At 37.8% G+C, this 20650-nt stretch overlaps 1 protein-coding gene across 8 annotated transcripts in view; it reads left to right on the forward strand.

The window, feature by feature from the left end:
• Nucleotides 1-16145, forward strand: part of RBBP8 (RB binding protein 8, endonuclease) — a 101550-nt gene extending 85405 nt beyond the window's left edge. For 6 of the 8 annotated variants that reach the window (XM_026006536.2, XM_072735075.1, XM_072735074.1 and 3 more), the window contains 5 exons: nucleotides 2481-2624; nucleotides 7395-7467; nucleotides 11622-11718; nucleotides 14337-14478; nucleotides 15749-16145. In XM_026006536.2, coding sequence (XP_025862321.2) covers nucleotides 2481-2624; nucleotides 7395-7467; nucleotides 11622-11718; nucleotides 14337-14478; nucleotides 15749-15846 — 554 coding nt within the window. In that variant the 3' untranslated portion in view covers nucleotides 15847-16145. The remainder of the gene's footprint in view (nucleotides 1-2480; nucleotides 2625-7394; nucleotides 7468-11621; nucleotides 11719-14336; nucleotides 14479-15748) is intronic. The other 2 variants (XM_072735079.1, XM_072735078.1) reach the window with 1 other exon arrangement.
• The last annotated feature ends 4505 nt before the right edge of the window (nucleotides 16146-20650 follow it).

Here is a 20650-nt window from a genome sequence, read left to right on the forward strand (position 1 = left end):
TATTTGAGAAAGCAGAATTTCCAAAGCAATTTGATAAGGTATGAAAAGGGGAGACTCTACTGATAAGTATTAGTGTAAGTTAACAGTAAACTAAGAGTAATCGTATATATGCTGAGTTACTCTGCCATATTCTGCTTCTACAGAAAAGGATATTTAGCCTTTTGTGGTGACAAACTATTAATTATTCATCTAAAGCCTTGATTTTGTGGTGCCTGGGTGTGGCTCAGTTGGTTAACCGTCTGCTTTCAGCTCAGATCATGATCCCAGGCTCCTGGGATCGAGCCCTGCATCAGGCTCCCTGCTCAGCAGGGAGTCTACTTCTACTTCTGCCCTTCCCCCCTGCTCGTGCTCGCTCTCTGTCTCTCTCATGCTCATTCATTCTCTCTCTCAAATAAATAAAATAAAGCCTTGAATTTCTAAAAGACTCGGGAACAGAAGGATTTTGGTTGGCACCATCTTAGCAATATCCCAGGAATAGTGTCACTTACACCCTTATGTATTGAGGGGTTAGGATCTGCCACAGAGAATGCAGTGCCAAAAGCAAGGACATTTTCCAGGGATCATCTGCTAGTAGCTGAGGACAATCAGACTATATGTACATATCCTATCTTGTTCTGAATATTCTGTATGTGCCTGCCCAGGGCTGAAGCCAGTCTTGTCCTCACTCCTTTTAAGATTTTATTTATTCATTCATGAGAGAGATAGGGAGAGAGACAGGCATAGGGAGAAGCAGGCTCCCTGGGGAGCACAATGCAGGACTCGATCCTGGGACCCCAGGATCACGCCCTGAACCAAAGGCAGATGCTCAACCATGAGCCACCTAGGTGTCCCTTATTCTCACTTCTTTTGAAATACTTTATCTTGGGGCACCTGGATGGCTGTTAAGCGTTTGTCTCTTGGTTTCACCTCAGGTCGTGATCTCACAGTTGTTGTATTGAGCCCTATGTCAGGCTCCCCGCTCAAAAGGGATCTGCTGCCCCAATCTCTCTGTCTCCTTTGGCTCCTATCCCTGCTCATGCACATACTCTCTCTCTCTCTTTCTCAAATAAGTAAATCTTTTAAAAAAAAAAAAAAGAAGAAGAAGAAGAAACACTATCTCTTGCTGCCCTAACTGCAGTATGTAAGAAAAAATTGTAGTAGTCTTTGCCTTAATTCTTTGTTCTTTAGGAATAAGTAACTATAAGATCAAGTAGCTGGCTGTCTACATGGAAAGGACAATACCTATTAAAAGAATCTTTAACAGTTATTTATTGTCCTTTTATAGTGAATGACACCTAAGTAACTTTCTTCTTAAGAAGATACTTTGGTTTTGGGACGCCTGGGTGGCTCAGTGGTTGAGCATCTGCCTTCAGCTCAGGGCATGATCCCAGAGTCCCGGGATCGAGTCCTGCATCGGGCCCCTTGTGGGAAGCCTGCTTCTCCCTCTGCCTATGTCTCTGCCTCTCTCTGTGTCTCTCATGAATAAATAAGTAAAATCTTTAAAAAAAAAAAAAAAAGAAGAAGAAGATATTTTGGTTTTAAGAGTATTTTGTTCTGGTATCAGCTCCTGATAATGTTTTCCTTATTTCTGTTTAAAAAAGAAAGAGAGGGATTGGGGGTTGGGGAAGTGATTCTTTTATAGAGAGGAATTTCAGCAGGCTTCTGCTCCATCATCTTTGTTAGCCAGTTGGATCTATTTCTGTTTTTTAGTTAACTGCTGTTTTTCAAAATGTGATTATATAGTAGGAAATGTAGTTAGTACTCTGAAGATGAATTTAGCACTTAACATTTCAAATGAGGAATTGAATTCATTATTTCTATCAGTATTCAATTACCAATAATGATGGTAAGAAATAGTTAATAATGATGTAAGAAATTACATTTTTTGCAAGTACATTAGAAAAAAAGCAGATGAGCAAGATTCTATAGATTTTAATGTCAGCTGTTTATACACTTTTTATTTAAACTTAGTATTTTTCATCATTCATTATGATGCATATTCTATTCCTTACAGTTTTTGGTAAGACTCGTTTTAGCATAGTATGAATTACTATTTTTTTTATAAAGATTTTATTTATTTAATCATGAAAGACAGAGAGAATGAGGCACAGGCAGAGGGAGAAGCAGGCTCCATGCAGGGAGCCCGACGTGGGACTCGATCCTGGGTCTCCAGAATCATGCCCTGGGCCGAAGGTGGTGTTAAACCACTGAGCCACCAGCACTGCCCTGCATAGTATGAATTATACATGAGCTAAGAGGGAGAAAAAGATTTTTATGTATGTAATGACAGCAACAAAAAAGTAGCATTCTCTGCACATGAGTAAGGGACATTTAAAGCGCTAAGTCTTTATAAATACAGTAACTATCTAGACTTGGTTTATTGTTGCCCCATGTACATCTGAGGCAAGTGTATTTTGTGGCAGTTACTACACATTTCACATTGGTCTACATAGAAAGCAAAAAGCTTGCTTCTTGCCCTAAGCCAATGCTCTTTTACACAGATGGAGAAAGAAAAATGAATGATAGCTTGGAAGATATGTTTGATCGGACAACACATGAAGAATATGAATCCTGTTTGGCAGATAGCTTCCCCCAGGTGGCAGATGAAGAAGAGGGATTGTCAACTACCACAAAGAAACCAAACAGTAAGACTATTTTCTTCCTAATTATGGCTCCTCAGTTACACTCAGTTTAGTAAATCAAGTCAAGGAGCTAGTTAACAAAGGCTTGATGAGGTATATATTAACAATTAAAATTTCATATTTCTTACATAAATTTCTTTTAGATAGTGAGATAATTTCAGACCAGTAAAAAAGTTACAAAAGATAGCTCAGAAGGAAAAAAATAATTAAGAGAATTCTCTGTACCTTTCATTCAGTTTCCCCTTATATTAAATACTACCATAAAATATTCATCAAAACTAAGAAATTGAGGTGCCTGGGTGGCTTGGTTGGTTAAGTGGCTACCTTCGGTTTAGGTCATGATCCCAGGGTCCTGGGATTAAGCCCCAGGTCCAGCTCCCTACTCAGTGGGGAGTCTGCTGCTCCCTCTGCCCCTCCCTCCGCTCATGCTCTCTTGTACACTCTCACCCTCTCAGTTTTGCGCTCTCACTCTCTCAAATAAATAAAATCTTTAAAAACTAAAAAATTAATCTTGATTGAATACTACAAATTTCTTTGTACCTTACTCATAAAGTTCATAAAAGTTTTGAGATTTTTTTTTTTGTCAAGTAATAAATTAATCATTGTAATACAGTGGAAGGAGAAAGTTTTATAGAAAATTCAGACTCATTTTCTGTTTGAATGCTTTACCTTCCTTCCCAAACAACATAATGTAACTATATGTATCAATCTTTTTAAAACTCTTTATGTTAGAAGCAGTAGTTTATAGTGCAAGGTAGCAATCAAAAGAATAAGTGAAACTCCAAGTAGATAATCTGAATTGAAAGTTAAAGTTAAATGTCTCATTTTCTTTTTGTGAATAAAAGGGAATTTGTAGTCCAGTGCAAAGGTTATAAATGAGCACACCTTCTGCTATAGTACATTCTCTTGATTATGTTTTCCTTGTGCTTCCATCAGGTTTTTAAAAATACAGCCCTTATTAGCTCAAAGCGAGAAAGACCTTAACCAAAGGTACAAAACAGCAGGGTTTTTTGCTTGTTCAGTCCATGGCAAAAATTTGATCAGGCCAACTTTTGTAATAAAAATTTACAACTGTTCAGCTTACTTTTTTCCCCCAAGAAGAGCCTTTTGCTAATTGTTTTCACTTTAGGGGGGGAGAGGAAGGGGCACTTGGGTGGCTCAAGTGGTTGATCATATGCCTTTAGCTCAGGGCGTGATCCTGGAGACCTGGGATCGAGTCCCACATCGGGCTCCCACATGGAGCCTGCTTCTCCCTCTGCCTGTGTCTCTGCCTCTCTTTCTGTGTCTTTCATGAGTAAATAAAATCTTTAAGGGGCGGGGGGGTTCTTTTACTAGACATAATTGTTAATTTCTGTCTTTTTTTTTTTTTTTCTTAAGTTACATCTTACACTGACCATCCCAAAGTTTCTTCTCAATCATTTGTGTCAGTGCTGTACTGTTCTTTTGATCTCTGGGAACTTCTTCCTAGAGTATCCCAGGACTCTGTTTTCTTTCTCATATATTTTTCTCATGCTTTTCTTAACTACCTCTGTATCTCTAGTTTGACCTCTCTGATGAATCCCAGTCCTGTAATTCTTAGAGAAAATGTAATATAAATGCAAATGCTACTTTTGTGTCTCTTCAACAACTTAAACTTAACATATCCAGGCCAGGTTCCATTTATTTCTTACCAAATGACCTTTCAGACTTTTTCATTTTTCTCAGTCACATGGTTTAGGATTTTACTGTCCATTTATTTCATTTTCTTGACCGTCATATCACAAAATTCTACCTCATCTTTTTTAGAAAGAACAAGTTTCAGGGAGGGTACCAAAAGCTTAGCTCCAGACATGTTAATACTTTACTAGATATTCAAGTGGAAGTATCAGTAGGTAATTGATAGGGTGTTGAGTTTGGACAGGACCTCCAGGATAAAGAAATGATTTAGGGGGCAGGAGGTCAACAGCAAGTAGATGATGGTACTTAAGGCCACAAAACTGAGTGAGATCAGAGAAGCATTTCAAGTTCTGACCTCTAGGGTATGACAACTTTAAAAGATCGGAGAAAGAAAGAAGAGCCAGCAAAGGAAGTTGGAAGAAGCTACAGCTAGTAAAATAGGAAGGAAACAGGAATATGTGTTGTAGTGGAAGTCATGTGAAGACGTTTCTATATATTCATTATTCCTAGCCTTGTCCTCTCTCTTCTGAACCCCAGGCTTGAATCCAGCTACCTCTTGGACATCTTATGAACACCTTGAACTTAATAAATTCAAATTAGAAATCTTTATTTTCCTACCGAAATTTGATCTACCCCTGCCTTTCCTGGTCTCCTTAAACCTCAGTTACTATCGTCCTGATTACTAAAGATAGAAATGTGGGAGTCATATTTGACTTCTCCTTTCACCTCCTCATCATGCCCAGTCTGATACCCTGGCACTACTATCTCTAAAATGTCTCCTATCACTTCACTTCTCTCCATCTTTGTAGCCACTGCTCTAGTCTCAGCCACTCTCCTCTCCACCTCTTCAACTGCAGGCCTCCTGACTAGTCTTTTTATGACAGTTGTTTCTCCTTTTCAATCCATTCTCTGCACAAAATTAAAATTCATTTATTTCACATGTAAGTTGGATTGTATTATCTTCTTACTTAAAAACCTTCAATGAAAAGATATTTGAAGGGCCAGTAAACACATGTAAATATGCTCAACATAAAAAAAAAAATTAAAAATAAATAAATAAAATATATTCCCAACATTATTGGACATGAGGGACTGAGATACCACTTCACATCCACTGAAATGGTTAAAAAGACTGGTAATATCTGACATGAGAAAAAAAAATATCTGACATGAGCAAGAGTGAAGAGCAACTGGAACTCTCATTCTTTGCTGGTGGGAATATAAAATTGTGCTATGGAAAAGAGTTCAGCAAGGCTTTTTTTAACAGCTTTATTGAGGTTTGTCAGTTTCTTATAAAGTTATATACATACCCACCATAGTACCTAGCAATTCCATTCCTAGGTATATAATATAAACAAGAAAAATGAAAACAGAGGCACATGGGTGGCTTAATCGGTTAAGCATCTGCCTTCAGCTCAGGTCATGATCCCAGAGTCCTGGGATCAAGCTCCACATCAGGCTCCCTGCTCAGTGGGGTGCTTGCTTTTCTTTCCTTCTCTTCCCCCATCCCGTACTGCTCATGCTCTCTCTCTTAAATAAATAAATAAAATCTCTTTTTAAAAAAATGAAAACACATTCTTAAAGCATTGTGCTCAAGAATGTTCATAGTGCTATTTGTAGGAGCTCAAAATTAGAAATAAACCAAATGTCCATCAACAGGTAACGAAATACAAATTGTGGTAAACTCATCTACTTGTCAACAAAAAGGAGGGTATTAGACTCAGCAATAATCTAAAATCTGTTGAGCTAGAAAAATCCAAAAGATGGAAAAGAATACATACTATGTAATTCCATTGATACAAAGTTTTAAAACCAGCATAACTAAGCTGTGGTGGCAGAAATCATCCCTCCAGAGGGGAAGGGAAGAGACAGCAGAGAACATGTGTTTGAGAAGCAGAACAGGAGGAAACTTCCAGGGAAACTATTTTTGGTCTTCAGAGCACATCATGATATGGTACTTGCCTACCCCTTCAGTCTCATCTTTCCTAACACCTTTCTTCACTCAATCTCAACCACACTGGCCTTTTCTTAGTTCTTATACCAAACTTTATCCCATCTCAAGAACTTTACCTGGAACCTTCTCCATTCTCCACTCTTGCTTTTTGTGGCTGAAGTAGTTCCCACTTCCTCAGATAAGCTTTAGCTATCTACTTGCTTAATGCCTTTTTCCCTCACTGTGGCATAAACTCCAGGAGGACAGGAGACCTGGTTTCTTCTGTTGGACATTACATGGCCAGAACTTAGCAAGATGCTTGATAAATTTTGATTATTTGAATACACAATAGCAGTTGGCTATTTGGGTCTAGACAATTTGGGATTCATTTCCCTGAGCTTCTGTTCTAATTTTGTCACCAATTTTCTGATAAAACTTTTTAACCTCTATTTCCTAATTAATCTACCTCAAAGACACATTAAAAAAATCAGTAGGACTGGACCACCTACTTGGAGCTTGTGACTCTTGATCTCAGGGTTGTGAGTTTGAACCCTATGTTGGGCATAGAGCTTACTTTAAAAATAAAAATCAACAAGACTAAAAATGAAACTTATTAAAAGCTGTCTTGTCTGATGCCAAATGATAATGGGCATCAGACTAACTCTTTTTAAAGTCTAAAATACTTGATATTTATATGTAATCTACACATATGTACATATATGTCGTATATATAGTTTTTAAATCTAAAATAGTTTTCTAGGGACACCTGGGTAGCTCAGTGGTTGGGCATCTGCCTTTGGCTCAGGGCATGATCCCAGAACTCAAGTATCAAGTCCCGCATTGGGCTCCCTACTCAGCGGGGGGCCTGCTTCCTCCTCTGCCTATGTCTCTGCCTCTCTCTCTGTGTGTGTCTCTCATGAATAAATAAAATCTTTTTTTAATTTTTTTTAATTAAAATAGTTTTCTAGGTAAGATTTTTGTCTCGAGTAATTCTGAGGTAAACAAGATAATCAGCTCATTAAGCAGACGAAAAAAAAATTTACAGAAAATTTAAATGAATTGCCCAGTAGCCTACAGTATGAAATCCAATAAGAATGGAAGTTTTGATATAAGTCATTCCTGTTGCAAAAAAAACTTTTTCTTAGTTCTTCATTCAGTGTGTGGTATGTGTGTTTTGTTTACAGTTCATGATGATAATAAACAAGATAAAGTCAAGCAGAAAGCATCTGTGGAGCTATATTTTAAGGATGATGAAAGGTAAGTTGGCCTTGATTAATACTAGTGATGTGATTGGAAGTAAAACAGAGCTATCGTTGTCAGAGTATCACTGAACTGTTAAATTGCTACTTTGGTTAAAAACAGGTGCAGATCACTTATTTTATTTTATCATCATAAAAAAAGATGGAGTCAGGCATAAAAATTAATATTACAAATAAGGCAATTGATATCACCACTACTCTAACAGTGGCAATAGTTATTTTCTCTTTTTTATAACAAATGTTATTCCGGTTCTGTTTTATTGTGGACTTTATTTAAATTTCAGGAATTTGTTAAATTATATACTGTAACTTACATAGTAATAAGACTTTAGGTGGCAAGCCTTAGGTTGTGCTTAAGAATTATTGCATGAGGGTTGTTTTTTTTTTTGTTGTTATTGTTTTTGTTTTATTAAAGATTTTATTTATGTAATCATGAGAGACCCAGAGAAAGAGGCAGAGACACAGGCAGAAAGAAGCAGGCTTCATGCAGGGAGCCTGACGTGGGACTTGATCTTGAGTCTCCAGGATCACACCCTGGGCCAAAGGCAGGCGCTAAACCGTTGCACCCAGGCGTCCCACATGAGGGTTTTGTTTTTAAACCTTAAAAGAAAAACTGAACATCTTGATTTTGAACCATGATGCTGCTTTGTGCCCTTTGTTCAAAGGTGGCAAATTCTGTTTGTTTGGTTTTTTTTATTTAAAGATTTTGTTTATTTGAGAGAGAGCATGAGCAGGGGGAGGGGCAGAGTGAGAGGGAGAAGCAGACCCCCACTGAGCAGGGAGCCCAATGCAGGCCTCCATCCCAGGGCCCCAAGATTATGAGAGAGGGAGTTTTTATTTATGGTGTTATTATGAACTCATGGATTTAAATGTTTTGTGTGTTTTATTCTGAGCACTAGGGTTGTTCATTGCTACTATTAGTCATTGTTTCTAGATCTTTTGGGTGGACAGAGTTAGGAATAAGGTTTTTGTTTCATTTTGATTTTTAAGATAACTATACTTTTTCATATTGATAGCTGCAACTTCAAGATCTTTATGTAATAACCTCTTTTGTCTCACATCTGTACCTACTTTCCCCTTCTGAGAATCCCACCTCTCAATGCTACCAACAACATTTCTCTTTAACTTTATTCTTTAGTATATTGAGCAATCTCAGAATAACATAAATTATCACCAATAATTATGATTTATGAAAATGGTTTAATGTGTTTTTGTGGGGGGTTTTGTTCTTAAGATCTATTAGAACAACCATGTTATCTGCAAATTTTCATACAATAAAAATTATAAAAATGAAAAAAGTTAGGACTATTATAAATGTACAGTCCAGTCACTGTGTTTTAAAGCCATTTGGAAAAATACACAAAAAATAATTATTTTTTGTGTAGGTATGTCACTGATTCAGTCTTTGGTTGGCTTTATTTTGCTTTTGAATTTTGTAGAAATTTTTTCTTTTTATCTTAATTCTTTTTTAAAAAATTATGTAAAATAGGGATGCCTGTGTGGCTTAGTGGTTGGGCATCTGTCTTTGGCTCGGGGCCTGATCCCAGAGTCCCGGGATCAAGTCCCGTGTTGGGCTCCCTGAATGGAGCCTGCTTCTCTCTCTGCCTCTCTCTGTGTCTCTCATGAATAAATAAATATTTTTTTTAATTATGTAAAATACGTACATGGTTTCAGAGGCTACAAAACAAGGTGTTTTCAGATACTCTAGTTTCTGTCATTGTCCCCATTACCGTATCAGCTCCCACCCCTAAAGGTAACCATTCGTTAAAAATGAGGGTTTTCAGTCTTTTTTAAAAAATAAAAGATATCTATACAGAAATATATTTTTGTTTTCTCTCCCCTTAAACAAATGGTAGGGTGTTATATATACTTCTCTCCATTTTGCTTTTGATTTTTTCATTTAAGTATATATGCTAGAAATCACTCATAATTTTGTATGATGGTATTCCACATTTCTCTTTTTAGTTGCATAGTATTTTATGTTTGTACCATAGTTTCTTCCTTAGTAATGGGTATTTGGGATGTTTATAGTTTTGCTAACACAGAACACTGCAGTGAATAACGTACATTCTCTTTTTGTATTGTTGTGTATCTTTGGGGTAGATTCCTTGAAGTAGGATTGCAGAGTAAGAACTGTCATTTCAAATTTTTCATATTGAAGGTTCACTAACTTTTTAAAAGCATGTGTAGTTCTATTTATTCTGAAACCATTAGATAGCTGGAGACCTAAGAGTTGAGTATAAGGCATAAGGATGGTAAAAGTCTTAAGATTAGCATTATTCCTTTCCCCATAGACAATACTAGCAAAGCCTGGGAAGATGGGTTGTTTTTTAGAACAAGAAGCTTAGTAATCTTTTAGGTGATGCTTAAGGTCTGCTACAGATGCCAGAGTGCTAATAGATTCCTGACAGCATTTTAACAACAAAAGCAGAATAAACAACAAAGGAGAGGATATGGCCAAAATGTATTCTGCAAAAGCTTTTAAAAGTCCATAAACTATTTGAAAGAAAGCAATTTTTATCTGTCCTTTTAAGTTACAGATTGTTCTAAAGTTGAGAGTTCCTGGGTTTTAGCCCCACCCCAGAACCTATAACCTCATATACTTTGATCTAGAGCAATTAAAGCTTCCTTTTGAGAGAAAGTATTTGTCAACTAGAGGGGCATGTGATCAGAATGCCTCAGAGGAGTAGATATGTTACCAATAAATCGTTTCACAAATCAGATTTTGTGAGTCAGGCTGTTGAAGCTCCTGGGGGAGATTTCTATTATAAACAAATATATATACCATCATTTAATTCTTCATTTACCTATTTTGTAAGTTTGGACTTTCTATATTTGGCTTTAAAATTTATAGCAGGATACAGTATATTAAAAATTTCCATACTTTCTGCTTGCTCTTTCTTCCCAAAACACTCTATACCTCATTAATACATACCTCATGGCTTTGACCCTCTTCAGTTCCCAGTAGTTCTCAGTAGGATCTGATCCATTTAAGGACAAGCACAAATAATTATTCCTAACATTTTGAAGTATCTAGGGTTGGTGGAGGCAGCAAAAGGAATTTTTAGAGAAAATGACAAATAACATACAAACAGGTGAATCTTTTCTTTTCTTTTTTTTTTTTTTTAATTTATTCATGAGAGACAGAGAGAGCTAGAGACCTAAGCAGAGGGAGAAGAAGCAAGCTCCCTGCGGGAAGCCCGATATGAAACTCAATCCCACGACCCCGGGATCATGACCTGAGCCAAAGGCAGGCACTCAACCCCTGAGCCACCCAGGCATCCCATTGAATCTCTTTTTTGAGGGAGGGGAGTAGATTAGCCCAGAAATACAGGTTCTTAAAGAAAACTGAATTAACAGGCAGTTATTCTCTTTCTTGGTTATGTTATGGAATACCAATTCCTGACTTTAATAGTACAGCATTTCTTTTTAAATTAGGTTATTTTCAGGGCTCCTGGGTGGCTCAGTCAGTTAAGCATCTGACTCTTGGTCTCAGCACAGGTCATGATCTCAGGGTTGTGAGATCAAGCCCCACATCAGGTTCCATGCTCAGCACAGAGGCTGCCTGGGATTATCTCTGTCCTTCTCGACTCCTCCCGACTGCCCACATGTTCTCTCTCTAAATAAATAAATAAAATCTTTAAATAATAATAATAAATTAGGTTGTTTTATATATTATTTTCTGCCATCCAGAGCCAAAACTATGAAGTAATAGGGTTTTTTCTTTTCAGTTAGAGAACAATATACATAAAAATACCTGACAAATAGTAGGTATCTAATAAGTATTTAGAGAAGAATGCATGAAAAAATGTTTGTTTTTTTTAAGATTTTATATATTTATTCATAGAGACACAGAGAGAGAAGCAGGCTCCATGCAGAGAGCCTGATGTGGGACTCTATCCAGGGTCTCCAGGATCACGCCCTGGGCTGCAGGCGGCGCTAAACCACTGCACCGCAGGCGGCGCTAAACCACTGCGCCACTGGGACTGCCCAAAATGTTTTTCTAACATAATAAACATTTCAAGTAAAATGAATAAATGTTTTGGGATTATTTCTCCTCTAGGCTCTCACCTTCATTAATTAAAAATCTAAACCAAAGATCTTTGTAGTAACAGTGGATTAATTTTTAAATTTAATTCCTTTTTCTTCCAGAGAGACTAGGTTACAAAATTTTCCTCATATTGAGGTAGTTCGGAAAAAAGAAGAGAGAAGGAAATTGCTTGGACACACATGCAAGGAATGTGAAATTGTAAGTACTAATGTAAATACTGTCCAGTGGATTTTTTAAAATATGGCTTTATAGATCATAGAATGCATGACTTAAAAATCATAGAGACTATATTTGTATCTAGAAACCTAGTTTGAGCCAGGAATAGCAGGATGCATAATTAAAGAGCACACTGGCTGTGACTTGAGAGATCTAAATACATGGAAATGAAAGCCCTCAGTCTCTCAGACTTTCACTAAGTGAATTTGGAGCCTAAGCCCTTATTCATTTTACCAGCTTAAGACATTTGTGCCGTTTTTCTTTTCCCTGTTTATTTGTATTTGTTTTAATTTCTTTCCCCTGGTGTTATATTATAGCAAAGACCCTTCCTTATTCTATTGCTGTTGGGGAAAATTCTGATATTTTAGTAGGAATCTTTAACATTTATTATACCAGTACTCTCAGGAAATGAGATGTATCCATAATTTTTTTTCTAAATAATTGATAACTATAAGCTCTTAACTTTTTCCCCAAATACTCCTTCCTAAACAAAATGTGATGAACAGGTTCTGTGTCATCCTTGAACACAATTACATTTTCCTTTTATATATTGGCTATCTTGGACTAATGACGTAGAATTAGTACTAATTATCCTATCACTAAATATCTCATGCAGGTTCTGTGTTTTTCTGAAACATGTTTTTTTTAATTACTTCCCTTGCTATCTGTTAGCTATTAGATGCCTGCCTCTAATGATTTAGTCCCCCTTTAAAATTTTCTTTTGGGACGCCTGGGTGGTTCAGCAGTTGAGCATCTGCCTTCGGCTCAGGGCGTGATCCTGGAGCCCTGGGATCAAGTTCCACATTGGGCTCCCTGCTCAGCAGGGAGTCTGCTTCTCCCTCTGTCCACCTCTCACCTCCCACTCATGCTTGCTCTTGCTCGATCTCAAATAAATAAATAAAATCTTGAAAGGAAAGGAAAGGAAAGAAAAGGGGAAAGAAAAAGAAAAGAAAGAAAATTTGATAACCAAGCAAAGTTAGTTACATATGGATAGTTTATAGTGCAGGTATAGTGCAAACTGTTAATTTGCTTTCTTTTTCTCAGGAATCATTTCTTATGCTGTCTGCTATTCAGTCTCTAAAAACCATTGTCTCTTATATTTTATTCCAATATTTTTGTTGTTTAAGATAGGAGATAAATCTGTTCCCTGTTACTCTCTCATGACCAGGAGTGAAAGTGCCAGTCCTGTGTATTTAAATATTATCTATATGCTGACAGTTGCTAAAATGTATCCCAGTGTCTGTTCCGACCTGTGGAATATGTAATATACATATGGAAGTGTAATAATCATCTCAAATTTCACCATTTCCAAAAGCAGAGTTTTTACCACTGATCCCCTACTCAACTGAATCTCCTATAAGTCCATTCTTCTAGCTATTTAAACCAAAGCTCTTATAACTATCCTCTATTCTTTTCGTATCTCAGTAACAGATCTATTAGCAAATCCCATCAGTTCTACCTTCAAAGTGTATCTCATTTCCACCCACTTAACTTTCACCACCACTAATCCCCTGGACCAAGGCACCATTTCATCACTCTGGACTACTAAAATAGCTGCTATGTGCTTTCCTTCTGTTGTTTTATTTTAATCAACTGTTTTTTGAAAGTGTAAGATCCACAACAAAATTGAGCAGAAAGTACAGAGAATTCCCATATACCTCTGTCCTAATTTTTCTTTTCTTTTTTATACTTCCTGCAGGGAGCCTGCTTTTCCCTCTGCCTATGTCTCTGCCTCTCTCTCTCTGTATCTCTCATGAATAAATAAATAAAATCTTTTTTAAAAATAAAAATAAATTTTAGCCTTGTTTTTATGAAGTTCAAGTTCTTTATTTGCAGTTGTAAGAAACAATACATCGTTGATCCTAATTGAAAAAATAGCCTGAAGGGGGAAGTCATGAAACCTGCAACTGCAGAGCTAAACTTTTATTTGTAAAAACTTAGATAAGAAAATTACTTAAATAAGAAAATTACTTCAGAACACACATGTTATATCCAAATAACAACTGAGAAAAGTGCTGTTCAAAGTGCAATTTTGTTATTCATCTGACAGTTGAGATTGTGCCAGTATATAAATCAACTACATCACTCAGCACACTATTAAGCTGGCAGTTTTTGTTTTTGTATTGTAAGACTTTATCAATGAGAAAAGCAGCATATTGCTTTTACCTTGCGATACAAGCTCCTGGCTCCTTTTCTCATTTGTGGAGCAAAGATTTCACAGACCAGCACTAGTTACTGTTAGTATTAATTACTAATATTATCTTTGGTGGATGTTGTTTCCTTAACATGCTGAATACTTTGTTGTTGTTGTTTTAAGATTTTATTTATTTATTCATGAGAGACACAGAGAAAGGCAGAGACATAGGCAGAAGGAGAAGCAGACTCCCTCTAGGGAGCCTGATGGTGGGACTCGATCCCAGGACCCCGGGATCACTCTTTGAGCCGAAGGCAGATGCTCAACCACTGAGCCACCCAGCCGTCCCTTTAACATGCTGAATACTTTGACAGCTTTTTTTTATTAGCTTCCAGTTTGTAATCAATAAGCCTAACAGTACATTTATTATTTCTAAGTGAAAAAACTTACCAGTTTCTATTATTAGTATTATGCAGATATTCCAGCAGAAGAAAGAGAAAAGAAATTGGCTTCCTGCTCAAGACATCGATTCCGCTACATTCCGCCCAACACACCAGAGAATTTCTGGGAAGTTGGTTTTCCTTCCACGCAGACATGTATGGAAAGAGGTGAGAGTACAGATTATAACATTTTGGCTTTTTTATAATGTGTATATGCAAGTCTAAACATTAGACTTTTCCCTATGGTTCCTTTTACCTTCTGCTCAGAGGCTAGTTCTGAGACGTAAAAATAAATTCCTAAAGATAAAAGGCTTACCTTTAACACTGTGAGTAATGTCATTGAAACCAGAGATTGTGTATAATCACTTAAATACGATTGTGTATTCATTATCCTCATTTATCACTCAAATTTCAGAAAGTTAATTTCTCGTTTATCCTTTCCTTTCATCAAAATGACTTTTAATAAAATGACATTACAAAAGTTGCCAGCAAAGTTATATCGTTAAAAAGAGAGTATCTTTTTAAAGCAACTACTCTGAATTTTAGATTTTAAAACCTCACTTAATCCAGAATGCTGGGTATTTATAAACCATATCTGAGTTAAAAGGACCATTGTTTGGAAGACTGCTGCAACTAGCGCCTTCAAATTGGCACTGACATTTAATATGACTTGAGAATGTATACAGCTCTGAAGCTCCAGATATTGAGTAGTAAGATAGTTTTTCCAAAAGATGCAAGGTCTCTTGTAGCCATTACCATATTTTCACTTTCCCCACTAATAAGCCAAATTACCTTCCCTTTGACTTGATGACCCTGCCTGGTCATCAAATAGAATTAAACAATCTGGATAGACCCTGTGTTTATACACCTACTATGACCTTAAGGGGTTATGACAAAGTGCAAACTACATGATTCAGGATACCTTAGGAGAATCGGATGATTGAAGAGTATAGGGGCACGTCATCTAAAGAAGTAACTGCCACAGAAAGTCTTGTTGATAAGCACCTGGAATTATTGTAATAGTGAAGAGTTCTCGTTTAGCAGTTTTTCCCCATTTGCAACTGATAGGCAAACTAGGAAAGTACTTAAGAGCTCTGGTTCTGGAGGTTTGACAGCCATTTATTTAGTAAAGTGTCAGCCTCTTCCACTTCGTGGCTTTGTGAACTTGAACAAGTTCTTTAACTTCCTTGGGTCTCCATTACCTCATCTGTGAAGGAGGTATAGTGGAGGCTACTTAAAGGAGTGTGAGCATTAGCCGAGATAATGTATACAACACATTTGATAAGTAGTGAAATGATTCATTCATTAACATTGCATGGATAATAATCAGGAGCATGTAAACTAGAAGGCATTAAATAAGTCATATGTTTACTGGGTACATGCTGAGAGAAATACATGTTGCAAATACAGTCTCCTAAATTTGTCATTTGTTTTTAAGGTTACATTAAGGAAGATCTTGATCCTTGTCCTCGTCCCAAAAGACGGCAGCCTTACAATGCAATGTTTTCTCCAAAAGGCAAGGAGCAGAAGACATAGATGTTGAAGCAAAAACAGGATGGAAGACAGTTCATTTCTTTTTAGTTATTTATAGTTAAAGTTGGTATTAAACATTGATTTTGTTTGATCTTCTATAAACTGACTTATAAATCATTTTTCTATTGAACGTGTTTTTAAATGGCATTTACCCACCACACAACTATTTAAAATGTGGATGTGCTTATGTTGTATTGTCTTGCTTTGCACCTTTAAAACAGTAAGGTGCTTTCATTTGCACTCTAACTTAAGAGTTGTTTATTTACTTTATTTGGTAATACCTTATTACAATTTTGAAAATATGATAGTTGTAGTCTATGATTTGTTGCCTTTCATATCTTTTTACTCCGTCTTCCCTTGGTGTTTACATTCAGCAGTGGCTTTGTGAATCGCTACAAATTTTCATTCTCTTAATCAGTTGTTTGTTTGTTTGTTTGTTTTAAGATTTTTATTTATTTATTCATGAGAGACACAGGTAGAGGGAGGAGACGCAGGCTCCATGCAAGGAGCAGGATGTGGGACTCAGTCCTGGGAATCCAGGATCACACTCTGAGCCAAAGGCAGGCATTTAACCGCTGAGCCACCCAGGCGTCCCAATCAGTTGCTCTTCTTTAGGTCTTTCCACTATCTGACATTTAAGTCTTAAAAAAAAAAAAAAGGTCTAAATTTTAGTAATCCTTTTAACTTTACAGCATTCTTTGGTTTACTTGAAATGAGCTACTATTCTGTAGTGAATTCCTTTGGAGGCTCAGCCACAAATACCAACCTTTCTTCTTTTTGCATATTCTATAAGTTCACATAATTCTTTGATCTGATCATAATATCCCAGGTTTTCACATAGTCTATTTTCATCGTACTTTTACTTTTCCAGTGCAGTTTTCAAGCTGAATTTGTTAGGTTCTTCTCTGCCAATGTGTTCAAGCTCAGTAATATTTGTCTTTCTGAAATGACTGATATTAATTAACTTCCAAGTGGGCAGTAAAATAGATTTCTCTATTCAGCAAACTTCTGTTCCTCTGGGACCTAGTGTCTGAGTCATCAAGATGACAGACCACATTTGTGTCAACCATTTTCGGTGACATTTTGTTTATCAGTGTCTTTTTTGAATATTTCTTTAATCCATATTTTGACAGTATTGCTTAAGCAGGAGAAAATGAGACACGGAATGGAATGAATGCCTCACTAAAATCTAACCACATACATAAAACTGTTCTCAGAGTTCCTAGAAATCTCTGCCTCGTCTCATCTTCTTCGTTGATCAAGGTTCTCACATGAACACATGATATCAATTTATGTTCTCCGAGAGGATAGCAAAAGAAATTACATACACTGAGTATCTACTCCAAGACCCCTTAAGAACACACATGGCCTGGCTCTAAACATGATCTGAATTTTTTACAACCCTATCGTAGCTTGTTTTGTTTTTTTTTTTTTTTTAAGATTTTATTTATTTATTCATGAGAAACACAGAAAGAGAGGAGAGACATAGGCAGAGGGGAAAGTAGGCTCCTTGCAGGGAGCCTTGATGTGGGACTCAATCCTAGGACCCTGAGATCACCACCTGAGCCAAAGGCAGATGCTCAACCACTGAGCTACCCAGGCATCCCCCATATTGTAGCTTCTATTCAGCACTTTTCTTCCCTTCCCAAATTGTTTATCCTATATTTGATTTTTGTTCCCTGCTGGCAGTCCCCAATCTTTCCAAAATAATAGCACCCATTCAGTGGTAACTTTGCTATATGCCAGGAACTGTGTTATACTCTTCCATAGATTTTTCTCTTTTAATCCTTAAATAATCTTGTGAATTCATGTGTCAGCTTAACATTAAGCTGAAAAAAAAATGGACCTAAAAAACAGATTAAACAACAAATGACTGGTTTTATTTTTCTCACATTAAAAAGTCTGGAGGTCAGCAGTCCAAGGCTGGTAATGCAGCCGCATGATGCCCTCAGGGACCCAGATTCTTTTAGCTTTCTGCTCTTTTGTACTTTGTGTGTGGCCTTCATCCTTGTCACTATAAAGTAGCAGTAGCTATGCCACCTCTAACATCATGTCCATGTTCTAAACAGAAGGAAGGGAAAAGAAAAAAAGATGTCATTTGTTTCTGTCCCTCTTTAAAAAGTTTCCACTCAAATAAACTTAGATTGAGGTGGTACCTGGCTGGCTCAGTCAGAACAGCATGTTACTCTTGACCTCGGGGTGGTGGGTTCGAGCCCCACATTGGCCGTAGAGATTTATCACTTAAATAAATAACTTAAAAAGTTTATTTCCACGGCAGTCCTGGTGGCTTAGCAGTTTAGCGCCGCCTTCAGCCCAGGGCATTATCCTGGAGACCCTGGATCAAGTCCCGCGTTGGGCTCCCTGGATGGAGCCTGCTTCTCCCTCTGCCTGCCTCTCTCTCTCTGTCTCTAATAAATAAATAAAATCTTTAAAAAAAAAAAAAAAAAGTATTTCCAGAAGGCCCCACCTAATAACCTCCCCTGTTTCTCAATGACCATAATTAATTGTTACTGGGCTACCTCTAATAACTAAGAGGTGAAAATTAGAGCCCAGGATTGCCTAATTCCAGAATCAGAGCTGTATCCATTATCGTATAGTACTTCTAAAGGCCAGGAGTCTGAGGGACACCTGGATTTGAACAGGCACCATATGTGCAGTTAGAGCTCTATATCTCCAATGGATTTTCCTTTTTAAAAGGAAGCTTAAGGGGCAGCCCAGGTGGCTCAGCGGTTGAGCGTCTGCCTTCAGCCCAGGGCATGATCCTGGAGACCCGGGGATCGAGTCCACATCGGGCTCCCTACATGGAGCTTGCTTCTCCCTCTGCCTGTGTCTCTGCCTCTCTCTCTCTGTGTCTCTCATGAATAAATAAAGTCTTTTTTTTTTTTTTTAAATAAATAAATAAAAGGAAGCTTAAGGGGTGCCTGAGCGGCCCAGTCAGTTGAGTGGCCGACTCTTGGTTTCCATTCAGGTTGTGATCTCAGGGTCCTGGGATCAAGCCCTGCATCAGGCTCTGCACTCAGCATGGAGTCAGCTTGAAAGATTCCCTCCGCCCCTATCCCCTGCACTTGCTCAAGTACTTTCTGTCTCAAATTTTTTTAATGTTTTTTAATAAAAATAAAAGAATAAATAAAAGGCAGCCTAAGCAGAGACAGGAAGCAAGAGATAGTCTAACCTGTAGCTTAACAGTTATCCAACCATTTATTTTATTTTTAAAGATTTTATTTATTTACTCATGAGAGACACAGAGAGAGAGAGAGAGAGAGAGGCGAAGACACAGGCAGAGAGAGAAGCAGGCTCCATGCAGGGAGCCCGACATGGGACTCGATCCCAGGGGTCCAGGATCACACCCCGGGCTGAAGGCGGCACTAAACCGCTGAGCCACCAGGCTGCCCTATCCAACCATTTATACCTAGCATTTTTCATTTTCTCTTCAGTCAACCTGTGAGGTTGGGTAAACTAAGGTCCTTCTCCCTTTTTTTCCTCTCCCTTTTTATCTGTTATTGACCAGCTCTATCTTTATTTATTATATTTTTTAAAGATTATTAGAGAAAGAGCAGAGTGAGTGGGAGAGAACACAAGTCATGGGGAAGGGCAGAGGGAGAGGGAAAAGCAGGCCCCCTTTTGAACAGGGAGCTTGATATGGGGCTCAATCCCAGGACCCCGAGATCATGACCTGAGCCAAAGGCAGACGCTTAGCCCACTGAGCCACCCAGGCGCCCCTGACCAACTCTACCTTTAAATGAGTTTTTAAAATGCACTTTTTTAAAATTTGAGGTTTTCTATACAGGAAGCCCAATGAGGGACTCAATCCTGAGATTCTGAGATCACGCCCTGAGCCAAAGCACTCAAACCACTGAGCCACCCAGGCATCCCTAAAAACTCTTTAATAAATAAAAATGCATAGGGATGCCTGGATGGCTTAGCCTTTGATCGTTGAGTGTCTGCCTTTGGTTCAGGGCATGATCCCAGAGTCCAGATCGAGTCCCACATTGGGCTCCCTGTGGGGAGCCTACTTCTCCCTCTGCCTATGTCTCTCCCTCTCTCTGTGTTTCTCATGAATAAATAAAATCTTTAAGAAAAAGAAACACTTTGGGGTGCCTGGGTAGCTCAGTCAGTTAAGTGTCTGCCTTCAGCTCAGGTCATGGGTCCTGGGACTGAGTCCCACATTGCGCTCCCTGCTCAGTGGGGTCTGCTTTTCCCTCTCTACACCATCCCCCCACAGACTTGTGCACGCACCCTCTCAAATAAATAAAATCTCTTTTAAAAAGGAAAAGAAACCTACACCTAAGAATCTTATTCTGTTAATCCTGATTTTAACAGAGTGGAATTTTTTTTTTTTAACTGTGGAATTTAATTGTGAAAAATACCACTTCAGAAATAAGCATTTTGAAATACATCTCAAATTTTTACCATCCAGCTGTCTGTGCTCAGCAAGCGTGGCAGTTTAAGAGACCTCTCAAAATCTTTCACTTTGCTGAATTGATACTGTTAGAATGGTTCCTTTCAAAACTCCAGTGTCTTTACTTACGTCTGAGTCCTTGAGCATGCACTTAAACAAGAATTAACAAAACGGTTGTCTGCTGTCACACCAGCAGAGGCCAGAAGAGAGCTGTTTTTAGAGACTACTCCCTGGAAAGTAGAGGAAAAATAGGAAGGACTGATAAAAGAAACTTTATAAGATGAATAAGATATGAATTAGAACCTTTGGTACAGTAAGAAAGATTCACTGGGCAAAAATGGGCAGCGGCAGTAATTCATGGTCCTAAAAAGAAAACCAAACCTTGCTTATTTACCATGTGTTAGGTAT

This window comes from Vulpes vulpes, chromosome 13, assembly GCF_048418805.1.
Source record: "Vulpes vulpes isolate BD-2025 chromosome 13, VulVul3, whole genome shotgun sequence".
Taxonomy (NCBI): Eukaryota; Metazoa; Chordata; class Mammalia; order Carnivora; family Canidae; genus Vulpes; species Vulpes vulpes.